The sequence below is a fragment of the Neoarius graeffei genome, chromosome 8 (genome assembly GCF_027579695.1).
Source record: "Neoarius graeffei isolate fNeoGra1 chromosome 8, fNeoGra1.pri, whole genome shotgun sequence".
NCBI lineage: Eukaryota > Metazoa > Chordata > Actinopteri > Siluriformes > Ariidae > Neoarius > Neoarius graeffei.
In genome coordinates, this window is record NC_083576.1 from 36,246,512 (window position 1) to 36,270,408 (window position 23,897).

General features: G+C 42.2%; 1 protein-coding gene across 1 annotated transcript in view; it reads left to right on the forward strand.

Annotated features, from left to right (window-relative positions):
• hspa9 (heat shock protein 9) overlaps positions 1 to 23,897 on the forward strand; it is a 109,492-nt gene that overhangs the window by 19,080 nt on the left and 66,515 nt on the right. Inside the window, exon 4 of the mRNA XM_060927612.1 lies at positions 60 to 241. Within this exon, the coding sequence (XP_060783595.1) occupies positions 60 to 241 (182 nt within the window). The remainder of the gene's footprint in view (positions 1 to 59; positions 242 to 23,897) is intronic.

Below are 23,897 nucleotides of genomic sequence, written 5' to 3' on the forward strand. Positions count from 1 at the left end.
TGGGCTCATGAGGCAAAAAGTAACTTGCTTTTTGTTTTGTTTTTTAAATCTGGTAACAGGTGCTTGAAAATGCAGAAGGTGCAAGAACAACTCCATCAGTTGTAGCCTTCACAGCTGAAGGGGAGAGACTGGTGGGTATGCCAGCCAAAAGACAAGCGGTTACTAATTCAAACAACACACTCTACGCAACCAAACGCCTGATTGGGAGACGTTTTGATGACCCCGAAGTACAGAAAGATTTGTAAGTGGTGTTTTTTTTTTTGGGGGGGGGGGGGGGTCTCCCATTGATTGATTATGATGACTTCTTCCTCTTATTAGATTGCCAAGCACCAAAGGGCTGTAGGTACTCTTCATGATTTTATATTATTTCTTCTACTGCTGAAATTGGTCAAAAAAGCCCGTAGAAAGTTTGACATTTGGCACAATATAGAGGATAGTCACAGTGACCTTCACAATCGTTTTGTTTTATGTCACGCTAACTTAACATGAATGTGCAGAGTTTCTACTGGGGATTTCCGATTTTTTTTTTTTTTTAAATGTCAGATTTGATGTTGGGGTGTGTATGTGTGGAATGACGTCACTCAAATACACCAAGGAGCGGTCCCCCTTCCCACCAGTAAAAATGGCTGAGGTTTTATGGTAACTACCAGGTGCTTTGAGTTTACATGTACACTTCATTCCTATTATTTATGTATGTACAGTGGCATGCAAAAGTTTGTGCACCCTTACTGAAAATATCTTGTTACTGTGAATATTCAAGTGAGCAGAAGATGAACTGATCACCAAAAGGCATAACTGTAAAGACAACACGCATTTCTTTTCAGCGTTTTCTGCAAGATTTGTGTATTTTTCTTTTGTACAATTGGAGAGTAAGAAAAGGAATACCATGTGAAAGTTTGGGCAACCCAATACATTTGAGTTCCCAGGTAACTTTTAGGCCAAAAAAATGTGTTTCCGGTTACCCGACTGACCCTAATCCGTACCGCCCGACCCTAAACTTTTTTTTTTTTTTCGTTTTTTTCCTAGTCGCGACTTTTACATATAACCCAATCGCGTGAACCGGAAGTTTTTGTCACTCACTGGGAAAATCAGGGCTTTCCACAAGCGCCGGCTGCCGGCCATACAGCCGACTACACAATTAAGTCCAGCCGGCTACTTTAATGACTTATTTTTGTAACCCACAGGCTCTAAATATTAATTTTCGATTTTAATAAAATTAAATGTTTATCTAACGGACTGACAATAATGTCAAACTGAACCGCACTCATTTAAGTTGTGATTCGCGCTGTTTGTACCGATAATAACCACAAATTCCCCGCAGACTTCGTTGATCATCCGCGGCCCGACATGCGGTGTGCACGCGCACTCGGCGGAGGCAGTAGTGTGTCGGGGCCGTCGGAGGGAACAGAAGCAGAGATAACGCTTATTTTGTCTTTCACCTAGAGACATGATTCAAACTTTAAAACGGAGGCATAATTCTCCTGTGTGGATCTGGCATTCAACTTTTTTGCTAGGTTCTATACTTTTTGATCAGTCCCAGATCAAACACCATGAGCAAATCTGGAGAAATTCAGGCTTTATAATGGGTGTCTATGGCGTTACACGCCAGTGGCGCTCAGGAGTTTAGAGTGTAGGCAGCTTGAAAAAAAAAAAGCTTTAACTTTCTCATTTAAACTGTTTTCTCAGCCACAATTTTCACTCCACACACACAACTTTCTCAAAAGTTGTAGTCACACATTGTGTGAATCAAGACAAGTGTCTCCCTGAGCGATAGGATTTACAGTTTTTGAATGAGAAGCCTGAAAGTAAGGAGAGGACAGCCGCGCTCTCCCATAGACTCCCATTATAAACGTGGCAGCACTTTTACTGCAAAATCAGAAAAGTCACTTGTTTTTAACTCGCTCTAGTGTCCACATTTTTTACACTAGGGACAAAAAAAATTACATTTATGTGTTCATGGGAGCCTTGTAGCACTCAATGTGTGAGAATTTTGTGAATAGCTCCTTCCGTTTCCGTGTAAATCAGCGTTGTTCGAGGAGAGGGAACTCTGAGAAAAAAAGCGCTCTTTGCTTGTTATATTGTGTCTTTTCCCTGCACCGTTACCAAGGCGACGAGCTCCACTCAGGGAGCAGGGAGGGGCGGGGCTGCTCTCTCTCTCTCATGGTGTATTGAGCTGTTATATTTACAGAAAAATTCATGTTAAAAGGTGTCTCATGCTGCATCAGATTCATCAGAAGGTGGTAACTCAGGTGACCTGCAAAGAAATTCATTATATTTTGTGAAATTATTCCTGTCTAAATATAGGTTATGGCAGCCATCTTGAAAAAAAAAATTCAAAAAAAAAAAAATGCCTGCCTACTGACCCTAGTTTTGAAATCTACGTAACCGGAAAAAAACACTTTTTTTTTTTTTTTTTTTGGCCTTACCAAGGTTCCAGACTTTAATTAGCTTATTGAGCTGTGGCTTGTTCAAATTCTTCGTTAGAAAAGGTCAGATGATACAGATTTCAAAGCTGTATAAATTCTGACTCCCCAAACTTGTCCCTAAAATCAACAGCCATGGGCTCCTCTAAGCAACTCCCTCGCATTCTGACTAATAAAATAATTGATGCTCATAAAGCAGGAGAAGGCTACAAGAACGTAGCAAAGTGTTTTCAGGTAGCTGTTTCCTCAGATCGTGATGTTAAGAAATGACAGTTAACGGAAACAGTGGAGATCAAGGTGAGGTCTGGAAGATGAAGAAAACTTTCTGAAAACTGCTCGTTGGATTGCTAGAAAGGCAAATAAAACTCCATTTGACTGCAAAAGACCTTCAGAAAGATTTAGCAGACCCTGGAGTGGTGGTGCACTGTTCTACTATGCAGTGACACCTGAACAAATATGACCTTCATGGGCAAGTCATCAGAAGAAAACCTCGCCTGCATCCTAGCCACAAAATTTAGTGCCTGAAGTTTGCAGATGAACATCTAAATAAGCCTGATGCATTTTGGAAATGAGTCCTATGGACTGATGAAATCAAAATAGAACTTTTTGGCCACATAGGGCTCGACATTAACAGTTGTCCGCTTGTCTGGGACAAGTGATCCTTTATGTCGGACAAGTTCATCGTCTCAGTTACTTGTCCGATCAGACAAGTGCCAAAATACGCCGATATTCGGGTTACATGTCAAATTTATCAGTTTATTCATGATTTCCGAAGCATCTCACTCGATATATTGTTTTGATGAATTGCCGGATGTTTCTCTTCGGAAAGAACGATGTGCACATGCGTGATATTCCGCTTGTGAAACCGGCCAATATGGCTTTGTGCATTTGAGCTGAAAAGTAAACGGTCGTTTACCAGACCCTCCAGGATTTCGCGATGTTGCGATTTGCAACTTCAACGCAAATTCAACCAATCCCTGTGAATTCAGGGTGGTGTTGCAATTATATCCAATCACCGCAACTTTCCCGCAAATTTAACCAATTGTTGGCGTCGTCCTGAGGTGACGTCAACAAACTACCTTCCGCCTTACTTCCGTGTTTCCGTTCAAGAGAAGCAGCATGTGCGAGTCAGTATTTATGTAGGCTTAAATTCTGTTACTGAAAATGTGCTATGTTTACAGTGAAGGACTGTGTGCACTTTACATTTTTTTTTTTTTACTTAATACAAGAAATTAATGGATGCCAACATTTTTGCCAAAATGGCATTTTATTTTCCATTGTTTAGGCAGCTTCAGCATCATACTGTGAGATTCTGTTCAAATTGTGTGTGTGTTTTTTTTCTCTTCTATGAAGCCTGAGCCATTTATTTTATTAGTTTATAATTGTTTTAGTCTTCAGGAGAGACTGCCTGCACACAGTACTAGTATTAATAGTTTTTTTTCTTACATGAAAGCTGAGGCATTTATATTATATTTTAAGGTAACTTCATGCTGTGCTGTGAGGTTCTCTGCACTTTAACTTTTGAACCAACAGGTGCATTTGGATAAGTAAAGCCTTTTTCTGCATTTTTGTCGTCCTGGTAATCTTTTATATTGGTAAAGTTGTTTATAGGACTTTTTTTTTTTTAAATCAATAGTTTTTCAGTAATAACTTAATATTTAACAAATCACTCGATTTTAATCACAGAGAAAATCGCAACAATTTCTCGCAACTTTCACTTCCTCCCGCAATGTAATCGCAACAAAACCCTAAAAAACACTGCAACTTTCATCGCAACCATTAAATAACATACAGGAGCCACAATGAATAATTAGACAACAATAATTAATCAGTTGAAGATATATATTCCATGTTAATAATTTAAAAATGAAAATATACTGTATAATCTTAATTTTCTGGTTTTCAATTTCTCATAAATAAATTGATTGATTGGAGTCCAATTTTTTTCTGCAGTGAATAGATGGTGTTAAACTAATTCTGGTGAAATTAGTTTATTACAAATAGTTTTTGTGGTGGGTGGCACGGTGGTGTAGTGGTTAGCGCTGTCGCCTCACAGCAAGAAGGTCCTGGGTTCGAGCCCCGGGGCCGGCGAGGGCCTTTCTGTGTGGAGTTTGCATGTTCTCCCCGTGTCCGCGTGGGTTTCCTCCAGGTGCTCCGGTTTCCCCCACAGTCCAAAGACATGCAGGTTCGGTTAACTGGTGACTCTAAATTGACCATAGGTGTGAATGTGAGTGTGAATGGGTGTCTGTGTCAGCCCTGTGATGACCTGGCGACTTGTCCAGGGTGTACCCCGCCTTTCGCCCGTAGTCAGCTGGGATAGGCTCCAGCTTGCCTGCGACCCTGTAGAAGGATAAAGCGGCTAGAGATAATGAGATGAGATGAGATTTTCTGATGGCCAGTTAATTGTCTAAATCAATGGAGCAGATTTAAGTTTGTGCTTGGTACATTCCAAAGACTGAACAGAATCCCTTCAGGTGACCAAAACAGCTTGACAGAATGGGTAAGGTGTGCGCCCCTCACCAACATTCCAACACGCTTCTAAATTTGCGTTCTGCAACATCTTCATTTATCTGGTCTTTTTAAAAAAAAGTATGATCATGACATACTACATGTTATTGTAGTTGAATTTGTGCTGAAGACAAAAGTCATATGACTTTTTGAAAATACTGCTTAGATTTGTTGAAATGGACAACAGAATTGGAGCATACTAAAATCATTAGAGTGCCAGAAAATACCTGCAGACCCCAGAGGGTTAAAAACCAAGTGTCCAACTCTTGGAAGTTCTAATGGGTTCAAGAAAGAACCTCGAGTGTGGGCTTTTTTAAAGCAACCTTTATGGGGGAGAAGCTTCTTTCCTAAAGGAGGACCCTCATTCATAATGGTTTCAACATAAACCTCATCCATAATGATGCAAATTTGACCCCCCCCAAAAAAAAAAAACATTGTTACTATCAACTTTGGATTTTCATAACTTAAAAAAAAAACAATATTGCACATAAAATACTGAAACAAGTGTCAATTTTTGGTTGAAATCAGTTCTTTCACACCATTTATATTTTATCCTGGTGTTAAGTTAGGAGTCTTTGCTGCACCTAAGAGGCATCCTTATTAGGTCCAAATATAACCCTGAAATATTAGCGTATGTAAGTCACTCCTTTAAACAGGATTTCAGTGAGGAGTCTGCTGTACCTGAGAAGCAGTTTTATGATGTCCAGACTTGCACCTGAAATATCAAAGTAGTTACTTGGTGAGTTACTCGGTCCTTTAAACATTACTTGTGTGATCATTGTCTACTCAGCCTTGATCTCTCTGCAGCGGGACCTGGCGGAGTTTCTGGAGTCTCTCTGAATGTTGATCCTCATTGTTTACAGCCCTGTGCTTGTCCTCGTCTGCCACCAACTGTCCATGACAGTCTCCAGATGTGCTCCAACAGTGTCTCGGGTGGTTTAAAGGAACAGTCCACCGTACTTCCATAATGAAATATGCACTTATCTGAATTGAGACGAGCTGCTCCGTACCTCTCCGAGCTTTGCGCAACCTCCCAGTCAGTCAGTCAGACGCGCTGTCACTCCTGTTAGCAATGTAGCTAGGCTCAGCATGGCCAATGGTATTTTTTGGGGCTGTAGTTAGATGCGACCAAACTCTTCCGCGTTTTTCCTGTTTACATAGGTTTATATGACCAGTGACATGAAACAAGTTCAGTTACACAAATTGAAACGTAGCGATTTTCTATGCTATGGAAAGTCCGCACTATAATGACAGGCGTACTAACACCTTCTGCGCGCTTCGACAGCGCATTGATACGGAGCTCACGACCTGCTTCTGCGTACTTGTCTTTTCTGAAGTAAATTTGGTTCATAATCATTGTCCAGGTTAATTTGCTTATTCTTCCAAATAAAGCCATTCTACCATGCTGTTTGTAGGATTTCCTATTTTATTCTGTAGCTCAAATTTAATGGATCTTAGGGGAGCTCCTTCTCTAGGTGCTGGTCTGAGTGTCTGTTTGATCTGGAGATCCATATCCTGTGCCAGGAATAAGCTATGTTTCAGCAGCTCTTCAACAAAATGCATCATTGACGGAGACTCGTTCTCAGACCCTCTGGTATGGAGTAAATCGTGATATTTCGTCTTGGTCCGATTGCTTTACTTCCAATTGAGTTTGGAGGTTTTTTTTTTTTTTAGCTCCTCCATCACTACTTCCATGGATTGTCTCCTCTCCTCTGTACTTGAGATTTGTTCCTCTGCCTCAAGTCTGTTTATTTTTGTTGATTTTTCTTTAATTTCAAGTTGCTGCTTGTCTTGCCGGAAACTTTTTATCTTGGCCAGTATGGTTTTCAGGCTGGCCTCCGTGTCAGTTTCATTGTCTTCTCTGTTAGCATTAGCTAGTGAGCTACAGCTAGCTGGGGAGGACTCTCAAGTCTGATTTCTGTGTGGATCAACATTCTGTGCACTTTTCTTGGGTTTGACTTGTTCTGCCTGTCTCGCATGAACATCTTGCTCTTTTTAAAGTTTAAAGTGAGGTGTAATTATTTTTAGAGGGCAATTTAGTCCTGATCATCAGGGGAGAGTTCCTCTTAAGCTGCCATCTTTGCAGTTGTGCCTCCGGAAGTCAATTTTGGGGGCTTCATCTGGGACACAGCCAGTGAGGATGGGTGGTTGTGGTTTTTTTTTTAAATATTAAAAGCAAATATTTTCTGCTGTCTATCTCAAGGTAATTTTTAGCAGTGAAAACCTAGATCTAAACCTAAAATCTAGTTTTTGGGGCAGTTTTTCCACACACTTAAAGGGGTACAAAATATAATATACGGTTGCTGATGTGACAAAGTAACGTATTCTATCAATTTTATGTACTAGAAAACAATGAAATATCTTGGTAATTGTAAATATAATACTTTATACGCTAAACCGCACAAGAGTCGCCATTTTTAAAAGACCATGATGTCAGCGCTACCCACTGCACTAGCGGACCTCTCCGAAATAGAGATAAGCGTGTAATCATGGCGTCGGGCGCATCAAGTGAAAGCGACAGCTCTGTCGAATCATACGAAGAGATCCTGCAAGACACCCTGCAAGCAGGCTATGGCTTAGAAAGGTACCAGTTTGAACCTAGGAGAGGTACTCTCAACTCCGGTGATGAAATAAGAGAAGAAAGCTCGGATGACGGCGAGGATGAGACTGATGCTGACCATGGGCATGGCGAGCGTGAGGCAGAGCGTCTGCGTGCAGGTGACACGGCGTGGTGCTCGTGCGGAAAATGTAACGTGGAGTTGCTCACGAGTCCAGCAGAATTTATTTGCTGCAATGAGATAGGCGCCACCCGTGGACTTGCGAAATCGTCGCAAGAGGCAGAAACAGGTATTTCAAACGTGCTATTCCCAACCTCAATGAGCCAACACAACTGGGCACATACATACGTCATGAGTGTTACGCAGAGAAAATGAACGTGCATTCTGATTGGATAAAATTAATATCATGGCGGGCTGTTCAAACTGCGGAAATAGTTTGCTCGAGCTACTTTCAAAACACTAACTTTCCAACCTTAGAACAAAAAACTTTTGTAAGTCTTGAATAAGGTTCATCAATGTGTGTTTTATTGTTATATTTACTCTATATATTGCCCTCTGTTCGCCTTTAATATTGTTTGGTGTTTCCCTGCTTTAGTTTCCTGGTTGACCTTTTCATTGATTAACATTTTATTAAAATAGGTGGCTCAGACTCTTCTTACTCCAAATCTAATCCAGGTGAAAAACCTACACACTGGGTGTACCATTGTGGACATGGGCTGATTAGAACTTTGTGGACAGAATGTCTAAGTTTTTAACCCTCATCTATGTAAAGGTAGTTTTAAGATTCCAAGATTTTTTTTTTTTTTGTCAATTCACTATATATCCAGGACACACAGGAGAATCGAAATGCTGTTTCTCATCTTGCTTGTAAAAACGGATAAATATTACCAAAAAAAAAGAATTTATAAAGAGATAAAAATGTACTCTAAAATCAATGTACAGAATAGCAGTAGTGCAAATGCTGTACAATATCTGTAACAGAGAAGGTGCTAGAAGAGTAACTTATGAGGTGTATATGAACAGTAGTGTAAATGAGCAATAGCAGCAGATACAGCAGTAATGCAAATGTCGTGTGATGTGCAAACAGATACGAGTTTCTTGTGTGAATGAATGTGTTACAAACCAGGGGTAGGCAGTGGACAGAGTTCAGCACCCTGACAGCCTGGTAGATGAAGCTGTGGAGCAGGCCCAAAGGCTCTGGTACCTTTTCCTTGAGGGCAGGAGGCTGAAGAGTGAGTGTGAAGGGTCGGAGGTGTCACCAGCGATGCTGATGGCTCTGCAGATGAGATGGGAGTGATAAATGTCCGTAAGGGAGGGCTGAGGGGTACCGATCTTGATGTCCGTGTTCACTATGCGTTGCAGAGTCTTCTGACAGGAGGCACTGTAGCCTCCATACCACTCAGTGATGCAGCCAGTGAGGACACACTCAATGGTGCCCCTGTAGAATGAGCACATGATGGGGGGGACTCGTGCACTCCTCAGTTTGCGGAGGAAGTAGAGGAGAGTTTGAGCCGCCTTGCCCAGCAATGTGGTGGTGTTGGACCAGGAGAGGTCCTCAGTGATGTGCACCTCTAGGAATTTGGTGTTGCTCACCCTCCCCACTGCAGCACCATTGATGGTCAGAGGGGGATGCTGTGAGTGACTTCTTCTTCTAAAGTCGACCACAATCTCTTTGGTCTTCCCCTACATTCAGGAAGAGATTGTTGTCTTTACTCCACTGGACCAGTTGGCTCACCTCATTCCTATAGTTGGCTTAATCATTGTTAGTGATGAGGTCCACCACAGTCGTGTCATCTGCAAACTTTATGCTGTGGTTGGTGCTGTAGATTGGTACGCAGTCATGGGTTAGCAGGGTGAAGGGTTGGTTAGCACGAACAGTGATGGCTTTGCAGTGAGTGATATCAGTGCATTTAGCAATGTATGCTGTGACGGCCTCCGTGTATTCCTCCAAGTCTATGTGGTCATTGTAAGTGGCTGCTTCTTTGAAAATGTCCCAGTATGTAGTGCTAAAGCAGTCTTTCAGAGCATAGGAGGCCCCCCTCTGACCACACACGTACCTCCTTTTGTGTTGGTCTGATGGCTCTTACTCTGGGTCTATATGCAGGTCTCAGTATGATGTGCTCAAAGACCCAGGTGGGGGAGGCCTTGTAAGCTCCTTTTGTGAGTTGTGTACACCAAGTCCAGTACATTGTCACCTCTTGTTAGAAAGTCCACATGTTGATGTAGTTTGGGTAGTAAAACCTTTTAAATCTGCATGATTGAAGTCACCTGCTGTGATGAGGAATCCATCCGGGTGCGCTGTCTGTTGTTCACTGATGGCCTGGTAGGGTTCATTTGAGTGCCTCGCTCCTAACGTTGGTGTTAGTGGTGGGAGGGATGTAAACAACGACGAGCAGAATCGATGTAAACTCCCTCGGTAGGTCGAAGGGTTGGCACTTGATGATAAACTCTGCCAGCAGAGAGCAGTGTTTGTGCACAAAAGTAGCATTCCAGCACCAAGCATCGCTGATGCAAAAACACACTCCCCTGCCATGAGTCTTGCCTCCTTCCGTAAAGGCTCGGTCAGTGTGGTAGCATGTTAGCCCAGCTAGCTGGATAACAGAGTCTGGGATGTTGTTATTCAGCCAGGATTCCATAAGGATGAAAACACAGCAATCCCTCACATCACGTAGTGCAGATCGCATGAGTTCTATGTGATCTATTTTGTTGTCTAGTGAGCGTACGTTGGCCAGACTGCGGGACGGTATCGTGGGTCTGTGTGGGCTAGCCTAGCCCAGATACCTTCACGCTTGCCACACTTCTGTTTTCTCTCACACCACTTCCGGTGCCTCCTCTCTGGGTGAGACACAGCAGGCGAGTCCGGTGATGTTAGTAGTTTGGTGGAGAAGACCCGGGCCTTGAAGTTCCTCTATGACTTTCTGGTACAAGATGAGATGTTTGGTCATATTTCCTATAGTCAGAAGGCAGTGGCGACAATATCTTGTGACCGACATTCAGTGCAATACTCGCATGTGTACATAGACATGAAGCACACAGGTGTACACTATTACACGTACTTTTAGACACTAATGCCGCTTTTCCACTACAAACGCGGCTGAGCCGTGCCGTGCTGAGTCGAGCTGAGCGGGGCTATTGAAGTTGCATTTCGACTACAACCGCGCTGAACCGTGCTGGCTGGAAGTGGGTGGACACATTGGGTGGAGTTAGCGAAAGTGGGTGGACGTCACGTGATGTCGTTAAGCAGCGCAAACAGTGACATCAGTGACAGTGGCGGAACAAGTCAGAGCCGGGCCGGGGGCGGGGCAAATGACCGGGCATTTTATTAAAGCTTATCATAACATCATTTTAGGCTACAAAATGTCCGCGACTGCGGTGTTTACCAATTTCAACACTACCGGGTGCAACTATGTTATTTAGTACATCAAGTCCTTCAAACGAACATGTAACTCAGAAACAAAAAACATTAGGATACTGTACATGGCTCATAATAAAACATCAATAGCCTATACTGCGCACATTATTTGAAGGGCATACGACGAGCCTTGCGCTCCGCGAACTCGTCCACGATGCTCTGTATGTCACTGATTCAGTGATCTTTTAAGCGGTAGTCTCACAACCCGGATAGTAAACAATAAACATGGAGGACATGGAGTCGTTAGTGTTGCTGGTCTTGGTGCTGTGGCTTGTTGTCACCGACAACGCCAACAGATACTGGCAAGAGCGTATAGATGAGGCGAGGCGCATAAGGCTTCAGAAATTCTCGTAATTCATAATTATTCTTCTTCCGGGTTTGCGGTGTTTACAGATCCCAGCGCGCTCGCGGGGCGTGTGAGGACACTCCTCCTCACCAATCAGTGCACAGGGGAGTGTCTCCTCACGCCTCCAGCCTCACTCGGCACGGCTTGGCTCGCTTCAGCCCCACTCCAAAACGGTGCGAGTTTTAGGGGCTAAGCAGGGCTGAAACGAGCTGAGTCGTGCTGGTTTTTGGTAGTCGAAACGCGAGCCGTGTCGGGCTGAAGTGAGCTGAAGCGAGCTGAAGTGAACTGAAAAAGGGTAGTGGAAAAGGGCCATAAGCGTGGAGAGAGAGGGGCCGCTGCATCAAACGATCTGCATAAATGTACCTCAGTATTTTAGATTGTGTGGAGATTGCAGTTGGGACATGGATTTTGTGACCAAGGAATACATGTGGACTAAAATGAAGGTTGAATGGGGGGGGGAAGGAATTAAAAAAAAAAAAAAGTGGTCAGTGCTATGCCAGTAGTTAACAGTTAACCCTCTGGGGTCTGAGGGTATTTTCTGGCACTCTAATGATTTTGGCATGCTCGGAGTTTGTTTCAACAAATCAAAGCAGTATTTTCAGAGTCATGTAAGGTGGGGTTTTTTTTTTTTTTTTTTTAATTCAGCACAAGTTTAGCTACAATAATATCTATGTAGTATGTAAGTCATGTTTTGTGTTTTTTTTTAAATAAATGCCAGATAAATTGCCTTTTACAACATAATTTTAGAACGGAGTTGGAATGTGTGGAGGAAAAAAAAAGACTTTACCCATTCTGTCGAACTGTTTTGATCACTTGAGGTGATTCTGTTCAGTCTTAGAAATGTATCAAGCACAAACTTAAATCTGCTTCACTGATTTGGACAATTAACTGGCCATTAAAAAAAATTCTGTTTTCGGATAAAAGATTGGCAATGGGCGATTCAATGAGGAGAGTAAAAAAAAAAAATCCATTCAGTGAGTGTGAATACCACTACCATTTCTTAATCCCATCAGGTCAAGTCATCAAAACAGTTAATCATAATGGGTAAGGTAATGTGGTTTTTTTTTTTTTTAAGTGCAATCATGACACATTATTGTAGCTCAACTTGTGCTGAATAGAAAAGTCATATGACTGAAAATACCGCTTAGATTTGTTGAAATTGACCAACATCGGAGTATGCCAAAATCATTAGAGTGACAAAAAAAGATGAAGAAAAGGGAGCAAACAAGCACTGGTGCACGTTTTAGTTTGCTCAAGAAATGCGCAAAGATCATCTCATTATCTCTAGCCGCTTTATCCTGTTCTACAGGGTTGCAGGCAAGCTGGAGCCTATCCCAGCTGACTACAGGCGAAAGGCGGGGTACACCCTGGACAAGTCGCCAGGTCATCACAGGGCTGACACATAGACACAGACAACCATTCACACTCACATTCACACCTACGGTCAATTTAGAGTCACCAGTTAACCTAACCTGCATGTCTTTGGACTGTGGGGGAAACCGGAGCACCCGGAGGAAACCCACACGGACACGGGGAGAACATGCAAACTCCGCACAGAAAGGCCCTCGCCGGCCACGGGGCTCGAACCCGGACCTTCTTGCTGTGAGGCGACAGCGCTAACCACTACACCACCGTGCCGCCATGCGCAAAGATATTAGAGGAAATTTGCCTGAGTAAAATGTACTCAAATTGAAGAAAATTTTACTGTTCTGCCAGATAACATTTGGTCCCTCTTTAAAAAGAGCAGAAAAAAAATTACTCTTGATAGAGCGGTTTTTCCAGAGTCAATTCAGTGTTAATATTTTTCTTTGTGGTGGTATTTGACTCTTCAGTGTCTTGAAATTAACTCTTGGTACTATTTTACTCAGTTCAGAGCCTCAACCGATTCTGTTACACAATTACTCTAATTTTGCTCCCACTCCAAATTTTACTCTCAACTCAAAATGGAGCAAAATTTAACTATTTGAGGAAAATACTTTTAACTCTGGAAAAATTGCTTGGTCATTTTTCCTGTGTATGCACTACAATGCACGCATATGCTCATAAGAAATAGAAATATTTACGCTTACTTGAGTTGATCTTTGGCTTGATCAAATTGAAGTAAAAAAGATGCTGCTCATTATCAGTGTCTCTGTTCTCAAAATTGTATTGCTGTCCTGAATAATCCAAAGTGCCTCCTGAGAATAAAATCCGCATGCCATCTCCCAACAAGTTTTACTTCTAAACAGGTAGCCTAAACTATGGCTGACACATTTTATCCTGTTCCCACCACGAAAGAGAAATCAACCAAAAGGGTGAAAGTGATTGTTCACGTGTTAACAGCATGATATTCTTTTATGAATGCGTAAGTAGGTATTTGGCACGCCGACTCCTCTGGTGTGACTGAGTAAAGTGACGAGTTTTGTTTCTTTTAATTAAAAAAAATATATGTTTGGCAGTGGGTATATAGGAAAGTATAAAGTTTGTCAATATGTTTATCATGCTTGTATGATAACTTGCAAAGACATTTATCTACAGTGGATGTAAAGTGTACACCCGCTGTTAAAATTACAGGTTTTACTGCTGTTTAAAAAAAAAAAAAAAGTAATTTCAAACCTTTTCCCACCTTTAATGTGACCTATCTGTACAGTTCAATTGAAAAACATCTATTGGGGGGGAAATATAAATAAAAAATGTACAATAAGCTGGTTGCATAAGTGTGCATACCTTTAGGTTAACGTGGGGTGGCCTTGGGCTAAGGTGCCCTTGAGCAAGGTACTGGACTGCTCCCCGGGTGCTCTGGTGGGGCTGCCCACTGCTCTGTGCGTGCGTGCATGTTCACTGCTTCAGATGGGTTAAATGCAGAGGATGAATTTCACGGTGCTTGAAGTTAGAGCCCTGCACTCCCGCGGGAGTCCCGTGGGACCCGACGCAAAGCATTGCGGTGTGGGACAAATTTTGAAAGCTCATTGGGGGCGCGGGCGGGAGGGGGAGTGCACAATGCGGGCGGGAGAGGTGATGAGCTGCAGTCCTGCTAACTAAAAACGTGTTTACAATAAAATTTTTATAAATTTGTCTATCGTATATAATTTGTGCTGGATATTTTATTTGGCATTAATAACATTTTAAGATGCCTAAATTTGCGGATGTGGTCTAATCTCGCGTACGTTTCCGATTCCTTTCCGCTCTTCTGTGTTTGAGATCTCCGATCATGGCAGAAGAGCAGAGCTCCTCTAGTGAAGCTCACAGTGCTTCAGAAGTAAGTGCTGCTTTAAAAAGAGGTACATTTACCGTTTAAAAAGTCAAGAGTATTAGTCCTAAGTATTAAAGTATTTAAAAAAGTATTAAGTATTAACTAGTATTAAAAAGGACTGTGACCGCGCAGATTGTTCAATTTAAAGCGAGAAATAGACGGTGTATAATCTGAGGAGCTGGTTGTGGTTGCGCAACACTTCATATGAGAGGAGAATGAAATCGCGGTTGGAATCATAACGCCACAGACTCGGAAGTGGGAGTGCGAGTGTGCAAAGCGAGAGCTGTCAATCAAAGCGAAAGCTGTCAGTCATGAGCGCATGCAGCGCTCAACTTGGAATGTGTCAGCAGAATGTCAGTCTAAACAATAAACTTACAATAAATGAAGGATCGGTCAGTGGAGAGCTCAGCTAAGCTCAGCATGTTTAATTCCCCAAGCCAATGACAAGAACTTTCGTGAGAAATAACGCGAACGTCTGCATCATGCAGGATTTGCAGGTGGGAGCGGGACAAAATATGGCGGGCGGGAGCGGGACTGAAAATCATAATTCTTTGCGGGAGCGGGACTGCACAATGCGGGAGCGGGACTGAAAATTCTGTCCTGTACAGCTGAAGGTTTTGGGCCAAAATTGACTGGTATTTAGAACTGTTCATAATTCCCTCCACCTTGACTAAAGCCCCTGTTCCAGCTGAAAAGAAAAAAAACCCAAAATATGATGCTACCACCATGCTTCACTGTTGGTATTGATGTTTTGCACCAAATATACCTTTTTGAAATTGTGGCTAAGAAGTTCAACCTTGGTTTCATCAGACCATAACCCATTTTCCCATGTTTTTGGGAGAGTTCATAATGGGGGGGGCCCCCCCCCCCTTTTTTATTTATTTATTTATTTATTTATTTATTTAGCTAGCAAAACTTAGCCAGGCCTGGATGTTTTTCTTTGACCCTACTTCATAGTCCAGAGAATGGAGATTGTCGTATGTAGTACACAACCAGTACTTGCCATAAATTCCTGCAGCTCCTTCAGTGTTGCTGTAGGCCTCTTGGCAGCCTCCCTGACCAGTTCTTGTCTTGATCAGTTTTTGAGGGATGTCCAGTTCTCGGTAATGTCACTGTCCCATATTTTCTCCACTTCTTAATGATGGTCTTCACTGTGCTCCATGGTGTATTGAATGCCGTGGAAATGTTTTTGTACCCTTCTCCTGACTGATTCCTTTCAACAGTGAGATCCCTTGTAAGCTCCTCTGTGAATCATGGCTTTTGCTGGAGAATGCAACTGAGTAAATGTCTGAACTTTTATTTGGGTTTGGAGTAATTTTAATTGATGGCAGGTGTGTACCCAAAAAGACTGAATGCTGTAATGAAATCAAAAGGTGCTTCAACAAAGTATGTTTAAGGGTGTGCACACTTATGCAACCAGCTTAGTGTACATTTTATTTATTTATTATCTCCCCCCCCCAAAAAAAAAGCATTTTTGTTTTTCAATTGACTTGTACAGGTTACGGGTCACATAAAAGGTTTGAAATTATTTATCGTGGTCTTAGGTTTTTCTGATGTAAAAGATTTTCACACAAGTCCTAAAAGTAGATAAAGAGAAGCCAGTTAAACAAACGAGACAGAAATATTATACTTGGTCAATTATTTAGGAAAATGATCCAATATTACATATCTGTGAGTGGCAAAAGTATGTGAACCTTTGCTTTCAGTATCTGCTGTGACCCCCTTGTGCAGCAATAACTGCAACTAAACGTTTCCGGTAACTGCACGCTGGCTTGGGGGAATTTTAGCCCATTCCTCCGTACAGAGCAGCTTCAACTCTGGGATGTTGGCGGGTTTCCTCACATGAACTGCTCGCTTAAGGTCCTTCCACAATATTTCCATTGGATTAAGGTCAGGACTTTGACTTGGCCATTCCAAAACATTAACTTTATTCTTCTTTAACCATTCTTTGGTAGAACAACTTGTGTGCTTAGGGTCACTGTCTTCAGCGTGACCCACCTTCTCTTCAGATTCAGTTCATGGGCAGATGTGCTGACATTTTTCCTTTAGAATTTGTTGGTATAATTCAGGATTCATTGTTCCATCAATGATGGCAAGCTGTTCTGGCCCAGATGCAGCAAAACAGGCCCAAACCATGATACTACTACCACCACCATCAGTGTTTCCCACAGAAGTTTTGGAGACTATGGGGTCAGCCCATGGGGGGGCGTGGCGCGCGTGTCCAGTTGAATTGCAGGGGTGCACGGAGGTTGTTTAGCCTACTAATATTACTAAGACTAACAAAGAACAAATTCGTTGGTATTGGTTATGCACCTTGTATTTTATTTTAGTATGTTGCTACAGAGGGCAGTCCTACAAGAACATATTACAGATAGCAACCAAACCAAAAATCCTACAATACCTCACACCCTGAACTCCTACAAAAAGTCCTACAAAACAAGGACTTCTAGCTCTGCTGTATGTCAAAAGTGACCCTGACAAATGCCTGCCCTATTTACAAAGACCACACCCTGCACTTGTGCATTTGATTTTTCTTGGCTTTGAGAAGAGTTCGAGTGCCCTTTCATAATTTATATCTTCTGGTTGTGGCCCGTTAATGGAAATCCTTAAGCAGGCGGCCAGGTGCTCTCCTTGCAGTCTGTTACGAAGGTCTGTTTTGACCTAAAATGGCCAACAACTTGTTACTACAATGAGTCATGTGATTTTAGAGCTCACTCTGAAATATTTAATTAAGTGAAAGTGAGATTGAATTAGGTGGGATTTGAGCATAAAACCAATGAGTAAATGTAAATTGAAATTCACATCAGTGGTGAATCAAAAGCGATCACCAATTGAGATTCACATCACATCAATCAAAAACGATAAAATTCGAGTCAAGAAGTTAATTTAATTAAGTAGGTAACTGACATTTACATTCCCTTAATTATGTGGCCTAATAGCGTCACCTTTAGAAGGTAGCCTATTAGAAAAGGCTAAAAATAATTTAACGTCTTCCGTCTCACCAGTAACAAATCGCGTTAAGGCTACTAGCCAGGGCTCTACATTAACTTTTGAAACCACTTATCCTGTCGGGCAAGTTGAAAGGAAATTTACTTGTCCGAATGTGAAGTTGACTTGTCCAAAGAAAAATTTGAGGAAAAAAAAACACAAAAACTATTTGTAATAAACTAATTTCACCAGAATTACTTTAACACAATCTATTCACTGCAGAAAAAATTGGACTCCATCAATCATTAATTTATGAGAAATTGAAAACCAGAAAATTAAAATTATGCAGTATATTTTCATTTTTAAATTATTAACATGGAATATATATCCTTATCTGATTGTCTAATTATTCATTGTGGCTCCTGTATGGTATTTAATGGTTGCGATGAAAGTTGCAGTGTTTTTTAGGGTTTTGTTGCGATTACATTGCGGGAGGAAGTGAAAGTTGCGAGAAATTGTTGCGATTTTCTCTTTTTGTGATTAAAATTGAGTATGTTAAATATGAAGTTACTACTGAAAAACTATTGATTAAAAAAAAACCAAGACTGAGAAATGGTCCTATAAACAACTTGACCAATATAAAAGATGACCAGGACTACAAAAATGCAGAAAAATAGGCTTTACTTATCCAAATGCACCTGTTTGGTTCAAAAGTTAAACTGCATAGAACTTCACAGCATGAAGTTACCTTAAAATATAAATGCCTCAGCTTTCATGTAAGGAAAAAAAAACTATTAATCAGGGCTTTGAACCAGAATTTTTTTCCTATTGGTTCGTTCCGAACAGAAACGGAATTTTAACGTTTTGGGTTCCACCATTAAATAGACGTTCCCGAACCGGTTAGAACAAAAAAATTTCGTTCCCGGAACGGTTAATTACGTTCCCTGTCAGCTGTTTAACAAATGGCTATAAAATTATGTCTCTGTCTCATCCAGCTTAAGCCAAATGTAGGCTAATTCTATTACAACCTTCATTAAATAAGACAAGAAGTAATTCAAAACAATTATTATTTCAAATGTTGGCGATTTGGATTCTCAGTATGTCTTCCCATCTACACAAACAGAAAAAGTGCCAAAAATGAAAGATAATTCGTTTAGTGTGTTACCAAAGGCTAGTCAGGCCCTATAGAGGGCTACCGCATGACGTCACCGCGCCGCGAGATTTTGTTAGGCGCCATATTGGAAGACCAAGTACACATCTATGCAAGTACATACATACATACATACATACATACATACATACATACATACATACATAAAACAAACTACACCTGAAATGTAGCCAGGGCCGGTTCTGCCCTAATCTGGACCCGGGCGCAAACCCCCACCCCCCACCCCCCCACCCCCAAAAAAAAAAAAACAGTCTAAATCAGGACAACCATCACATAACTATAACTATAAACATTTTATATCAACTATTTTAACTAAATGGGCTATAATAAATAAGCCTGCAGGCAGCCACAGCGGGCTGCCTTAAAAAGTAACCATTTGTCCTACCTTAAAACTCGTTTTGCATTTTCTGCCTCCTTTTTTGTATTTTCGACCCTCCGTTTATTTTCTTTCCTTTTCTGAAAACCCGATTTGTGTCCAGACACTTTGTTCTGCTACCAACGAACTAACTCGTCAGGTCTCGTCTCTCGAGCCCGCGATGATTCCCGTGGGAAGAGCAACAATTGATACATTTTTACAAACAGCCAATAGGGAGGTTGCAACGTTCAGGCTCTTCTTTGCTCAGACACTCAGTAATGCACTTACTGAGTAATGCACTTACTCACTTATTATCACGTGGAGACGTGATAGTAGTCCACCTTCCCGCTCTCTCCATTCAGTCAGCGAACGTCACACAGGAAGTGAACCCCAGCGGGTCATAGAAACTTGCGCAGGAGAAGAATGACTTTTTTTATTTGTAGGCTACGGAAACTTTGAGGAACGAAATAAAAACCGGTATTAACCGGTTACCATTATTTTTAATAAGCGTTTCTGTTCCGGAACATAAAAAATAAAGTTTCTGGTTTCGTTTCTGTTCCATGTGAAATAGAAAAAGTTCCCGGTTTTCGTTTTCGTTCCTTGAACCGGTTCAAAGCCCTGCTATTAATACTAGTACTGTGTGCAGGCAGTCTCTCCTGAAGACTAAATTAAACAATTATAAACTAATAAAATAAATGGCTCAGGCTTCATAGAAGAAAAAAACCAATTTGAACAGAATCTCACAGTATGATGCTGAAGCTGCCTAAACAATGGAAAATAAAATGCCATTTTGGCAAAAATGTTGGCATCCATTAATTTCTTGTATTAAGTAAAAATAATGTAAAGTGCACACAGTCCTTCACTGTAAACATAGCACACTTTCAGTAACAAAATTTAAGCCTACATAAACACTGACTCGCACATGCTGCTTCTCTTGAACGTATACACGGAAGTAAGGCAGAAGGTAGTTTGTCGACGTCACCTCAAGATGACGATTGGTCAAATTTGCAGGAAAGTTGCGGTGATTGGATATAATTGCAACACCGCCCTGAATTAACGGGGATTGGTTGAATTTGTGTTGGTGTTGCAAATCGTAACATCACGAAATCCTGGAGGGTCTGGTAAATGACCGTTTACTTTTCAGCTTGAATACACGAAGCGGTATTGGCCGGTTTCGCAAGCGGAATATTGCGCATGCGCACATCGCTCTTTCTGAAGAGAAACATCCGGCGATTCATCAAAACAATGCCAAGTGAGATGCTTCGGAAATCGTGTGAATAAACTGATAAATTTGATATGTAGTCCGAATATCGGTGTATTTTGGCACTTGTCCAATCGGCCAAGTAACTGAAACGATGAACTTGTCCGACATAAAGGATCACTTGTCCCGGACAAGCGGACAAATGTTAATGTCGAGCCCTGCTAGCACTAATGGCCCTTTTCCACTACCCTTTTTCAGCTCACTTCAGCCCGACACGGCTCGCGTTTCGACTACCAAAAAACAGCACGACTCAGCTCGTTGCAGCCCTGCTTAGCCCCTAAAACTCGCACGGTTTTGGAGTGGGGCTGAAGCGAGCCAAAGCGAGCCGAGTGAGGCTGGGGGCGTGAGCAGACACTCCCCTGTGCACTGATTGGTGAGGAGGAGTGTCCTCACACTCCCACACACGCCCCGCGAGCACGCTGGGATCTGTAAACACCGTAAACCCGGAAGAAGAAGAATTACGAATTACGAGAATTTCTGAAGCCTTATGCGCCTCGCCTCGTCTATACGCTCTTGCCAGTATCTGTTGGCGTTGTCGGTGACGACAAGCCACAGCACCAAGACCAGCAACTCTAACGACTCCATGTCCTCCATGTTTATTGTTTACTATTCGGGTCGTGAGACTACCGCTTAAAAGCTCACTGATATCACTGTTTGCGCTGCTTAACGACATCACGTGACGTCCACCCACTTTCGCTAACTCCACCCAATGTGTCCACCCACTTCCAGCCAGCACGGTTCAGCGCGGTTGTAGTCGAAATGCAACTCCAACAGCCCCGTTCAGCCCGACTCAGCACGGCACGGCTCGGCTCAGCCGCGTTTGTAGTGGAAAAGCGGCGTAATTCTCAAAAGTGGCATCGAAGTTCGCTCTTTGTTAGAATAGACTACTTTTCCCTTTTAACATGTACATGCAGACCTAGATTAGTTTATCACTGCTGTCACTTCACGTCTCCCATCACTTGGATAGACTGCGCACATACAATGTCAAGCGGGAAGCACTTCGCCGGTGAATTTGGAAACGATCTGATCCTGGTGGGATGATAAAGTTAATTTGACGAATTAGATACCTACGAAGGGCTAACTAATATTGCCTCAAAATAGCCTACTGTTGCCTTACAGAAAAGGTAGGTTTGCCAGTACGAAATGGGCAAAGTAATTTTACTGAAACAATACACTTAACGTCATCCATCAATGCGCTGTCCATATGCCTATAAAGCACAATAGCGTAGCCTAAATGTCACCTCCTCAATCATGTCAAAGGCTACATAAAGTTGTATAAACTTACCTTAACATGTAGATGCAGACAGGATGTAGCTTATCAGAGTTGTCTCAGATAGGCAACGCACGCAATGTCAGGCCTGGTGCGTCAGTGTCGCCGTGTGTGCGTGCGGGCGGGCACGGACTGAGACTATGGCGGCCCAAATTAGACTATGGCGGGGCGCCATAGTCTTGTCAATGTGTGGGGAAATGCTGACCATGTTTCACAGATGGGATAATGTTCTTATGCTGGAGTGCAGTGTTTTTTTTTTTTTTTTTTTTTTTTTTCCTTTCTCCAAACATAACGCTTCTCATTTAAACCAAAAAGTTCTATTTTGGTCTTATCCATCCCCAAAACATTTTTCTAAAAGCCTTCTGGCTTGTTCACGTGATCTTTAGCAAACTGCAGACGAGCAGCAATGTTCTTTTTGGAGAGCAGTGGCTTTCTCCTTGCAACCCTGCCATGCACACCAGTTTTGTCCTGATGGTGGACTTATGAACATTTAACATTGGCTAATGTGAGAGAGGCCTTCAGTTGCTTAGAAGTTACCCTGGGGTCCTTTGTGACCTCGCTGACTTGCGCCTTGCTCTTGGAGTGATCTTTGTTGGTCGACCACTCCTGGGGAGGGTAAACGTTGTCTTGAATTTCCATTTATACACAATCTGTCTGACTATGGATTGGTGGAGTCCAAACTCCTTTTATAGATGCTTTTGTAACCTTTTCCAGCCTGATGAGCATTAGCAACACTTTTTTTTTTTTTTTTCCTGAGGTCCTCAAAAATCTCCTTTGTTCGTGCCATGATACACTTCCACAAACATGTGTTGTGAAGATCAGACTTTGATAGATCCCTGTTCTTTAAATAAAACAGGGTGCCCACTCATACCTGATTCTCATCCCATTGATTGAAAACCCTTGACTCTAATTTTACCTTCAAATTAACTGCTAATCCTAGAGGTTCACATACTTTTGCCACTCAGATATGTAATATGAATAAGCCCTTTGTCACTAGTCACAAGTGCCAGCGAAATTGACCAACCCGTCCTTACATATACACATGCATACAATTGACAGAGGGGGAGTAGACAGGACAGGAAGACGGGGTGAAGAGAAAAAATAGAGTAACATGAGGAGAAAAAAGCAACCCCCACACTATGCCCCTGTGAGGAGTACAGTGTGGGAACATTAAAAAACACCTCAGCACATAAGCACAAAATAACACACGTAAACAACATGAAGACTTGGGGGGGGGTAGGGGGGTAAAATGCATATTGGATCATTTTCCTCAATAAATAAATGACCAAGTATCGTATTTTTCTCATTTGTTTAACTGGGTTCTCTTTATCTACTTTTAGGACTTGTGTGAAAACCTGTTGATTTATTTAGGTCATATTTATGCAGAAATATAGAAGATTCTAAAGGGTTCACAAACTTTTCAAGTGTGTGTGTGTGTATATACACACACACACACACACACACACACACTGTATAGTGCAATGAAGGTTTTGTTTTTTCGTGCGTGTGCTGGTATCGTGTTCCTAATGAAAGCAGTGCCACCTGTGTGCATTTGACATCCCACCCAAAAGTGATTTTGCTTTTCTCTCTGGTACATAATCTTCTGCCTAGCGATCATGTTATCGTGACAAAGTGATCATAATAATAATTACGTTACAGGCACTGAGCAGACGCACTTGCCTAGTGCAGCATACAAGTGCAAAAGTTGAGTACAAGAAGTGCTGAACTGCTTCTAGATAAAGTCCTTTTGCCAAATGAGCAAGTGACAGAACAACACCTAGTATAATATTCTGTTGAAGTAACTGTAAATAGCCAAGGAAAACAAGCAAACCAGACAAATGAACAACTAAAATTGAGAAAAATAAAACCCCAATGACTAATGCTACGGTACGTCATCTTGACCAGACTAGACAGGACCCAGGCTGCATTGGTCAAGACATCTGAGATGGCTATGTAATTACACAGTGGTCAGGGAAGCAGAGGAGAGGTGCAGCCTGAAGAGGTGGGTCTTGAGTCTGGACTTCTAGGTGGTCAGGAAGTTAGCACTTCTGACTTTTGATGCGAAGGTTATTCCACCAATTGGGAGCCAGCACAGATGGCAGTCTTGAGTGGGCTGGGCAGGAACAGAGAGGAGGGAGGGGCCAGGTGACCAGTAGCAGTGGAGTGTAGAGATGTAGCTGGTTTGTAGGGTTGGCTCCGTCTCTGGAGGTATGCTGGATATATGCCCATATAAGAGAGTACGTGCATCCAATGGAGATGCCTGGATAGAAGCCCATGGAAAGCTGTACTCCCCTAGCCAGATTGGGGCCTTTATGGGAATGCCTGGTAAGCTAGCACCAACGTCCTTAAATTTGATGTGAACTGTGACAGGCAGCAAGCAGAGGGGTAGCATGGGAGGAATGAGGGAGGTTGTAGACCAGGCAGGCTGCAGTG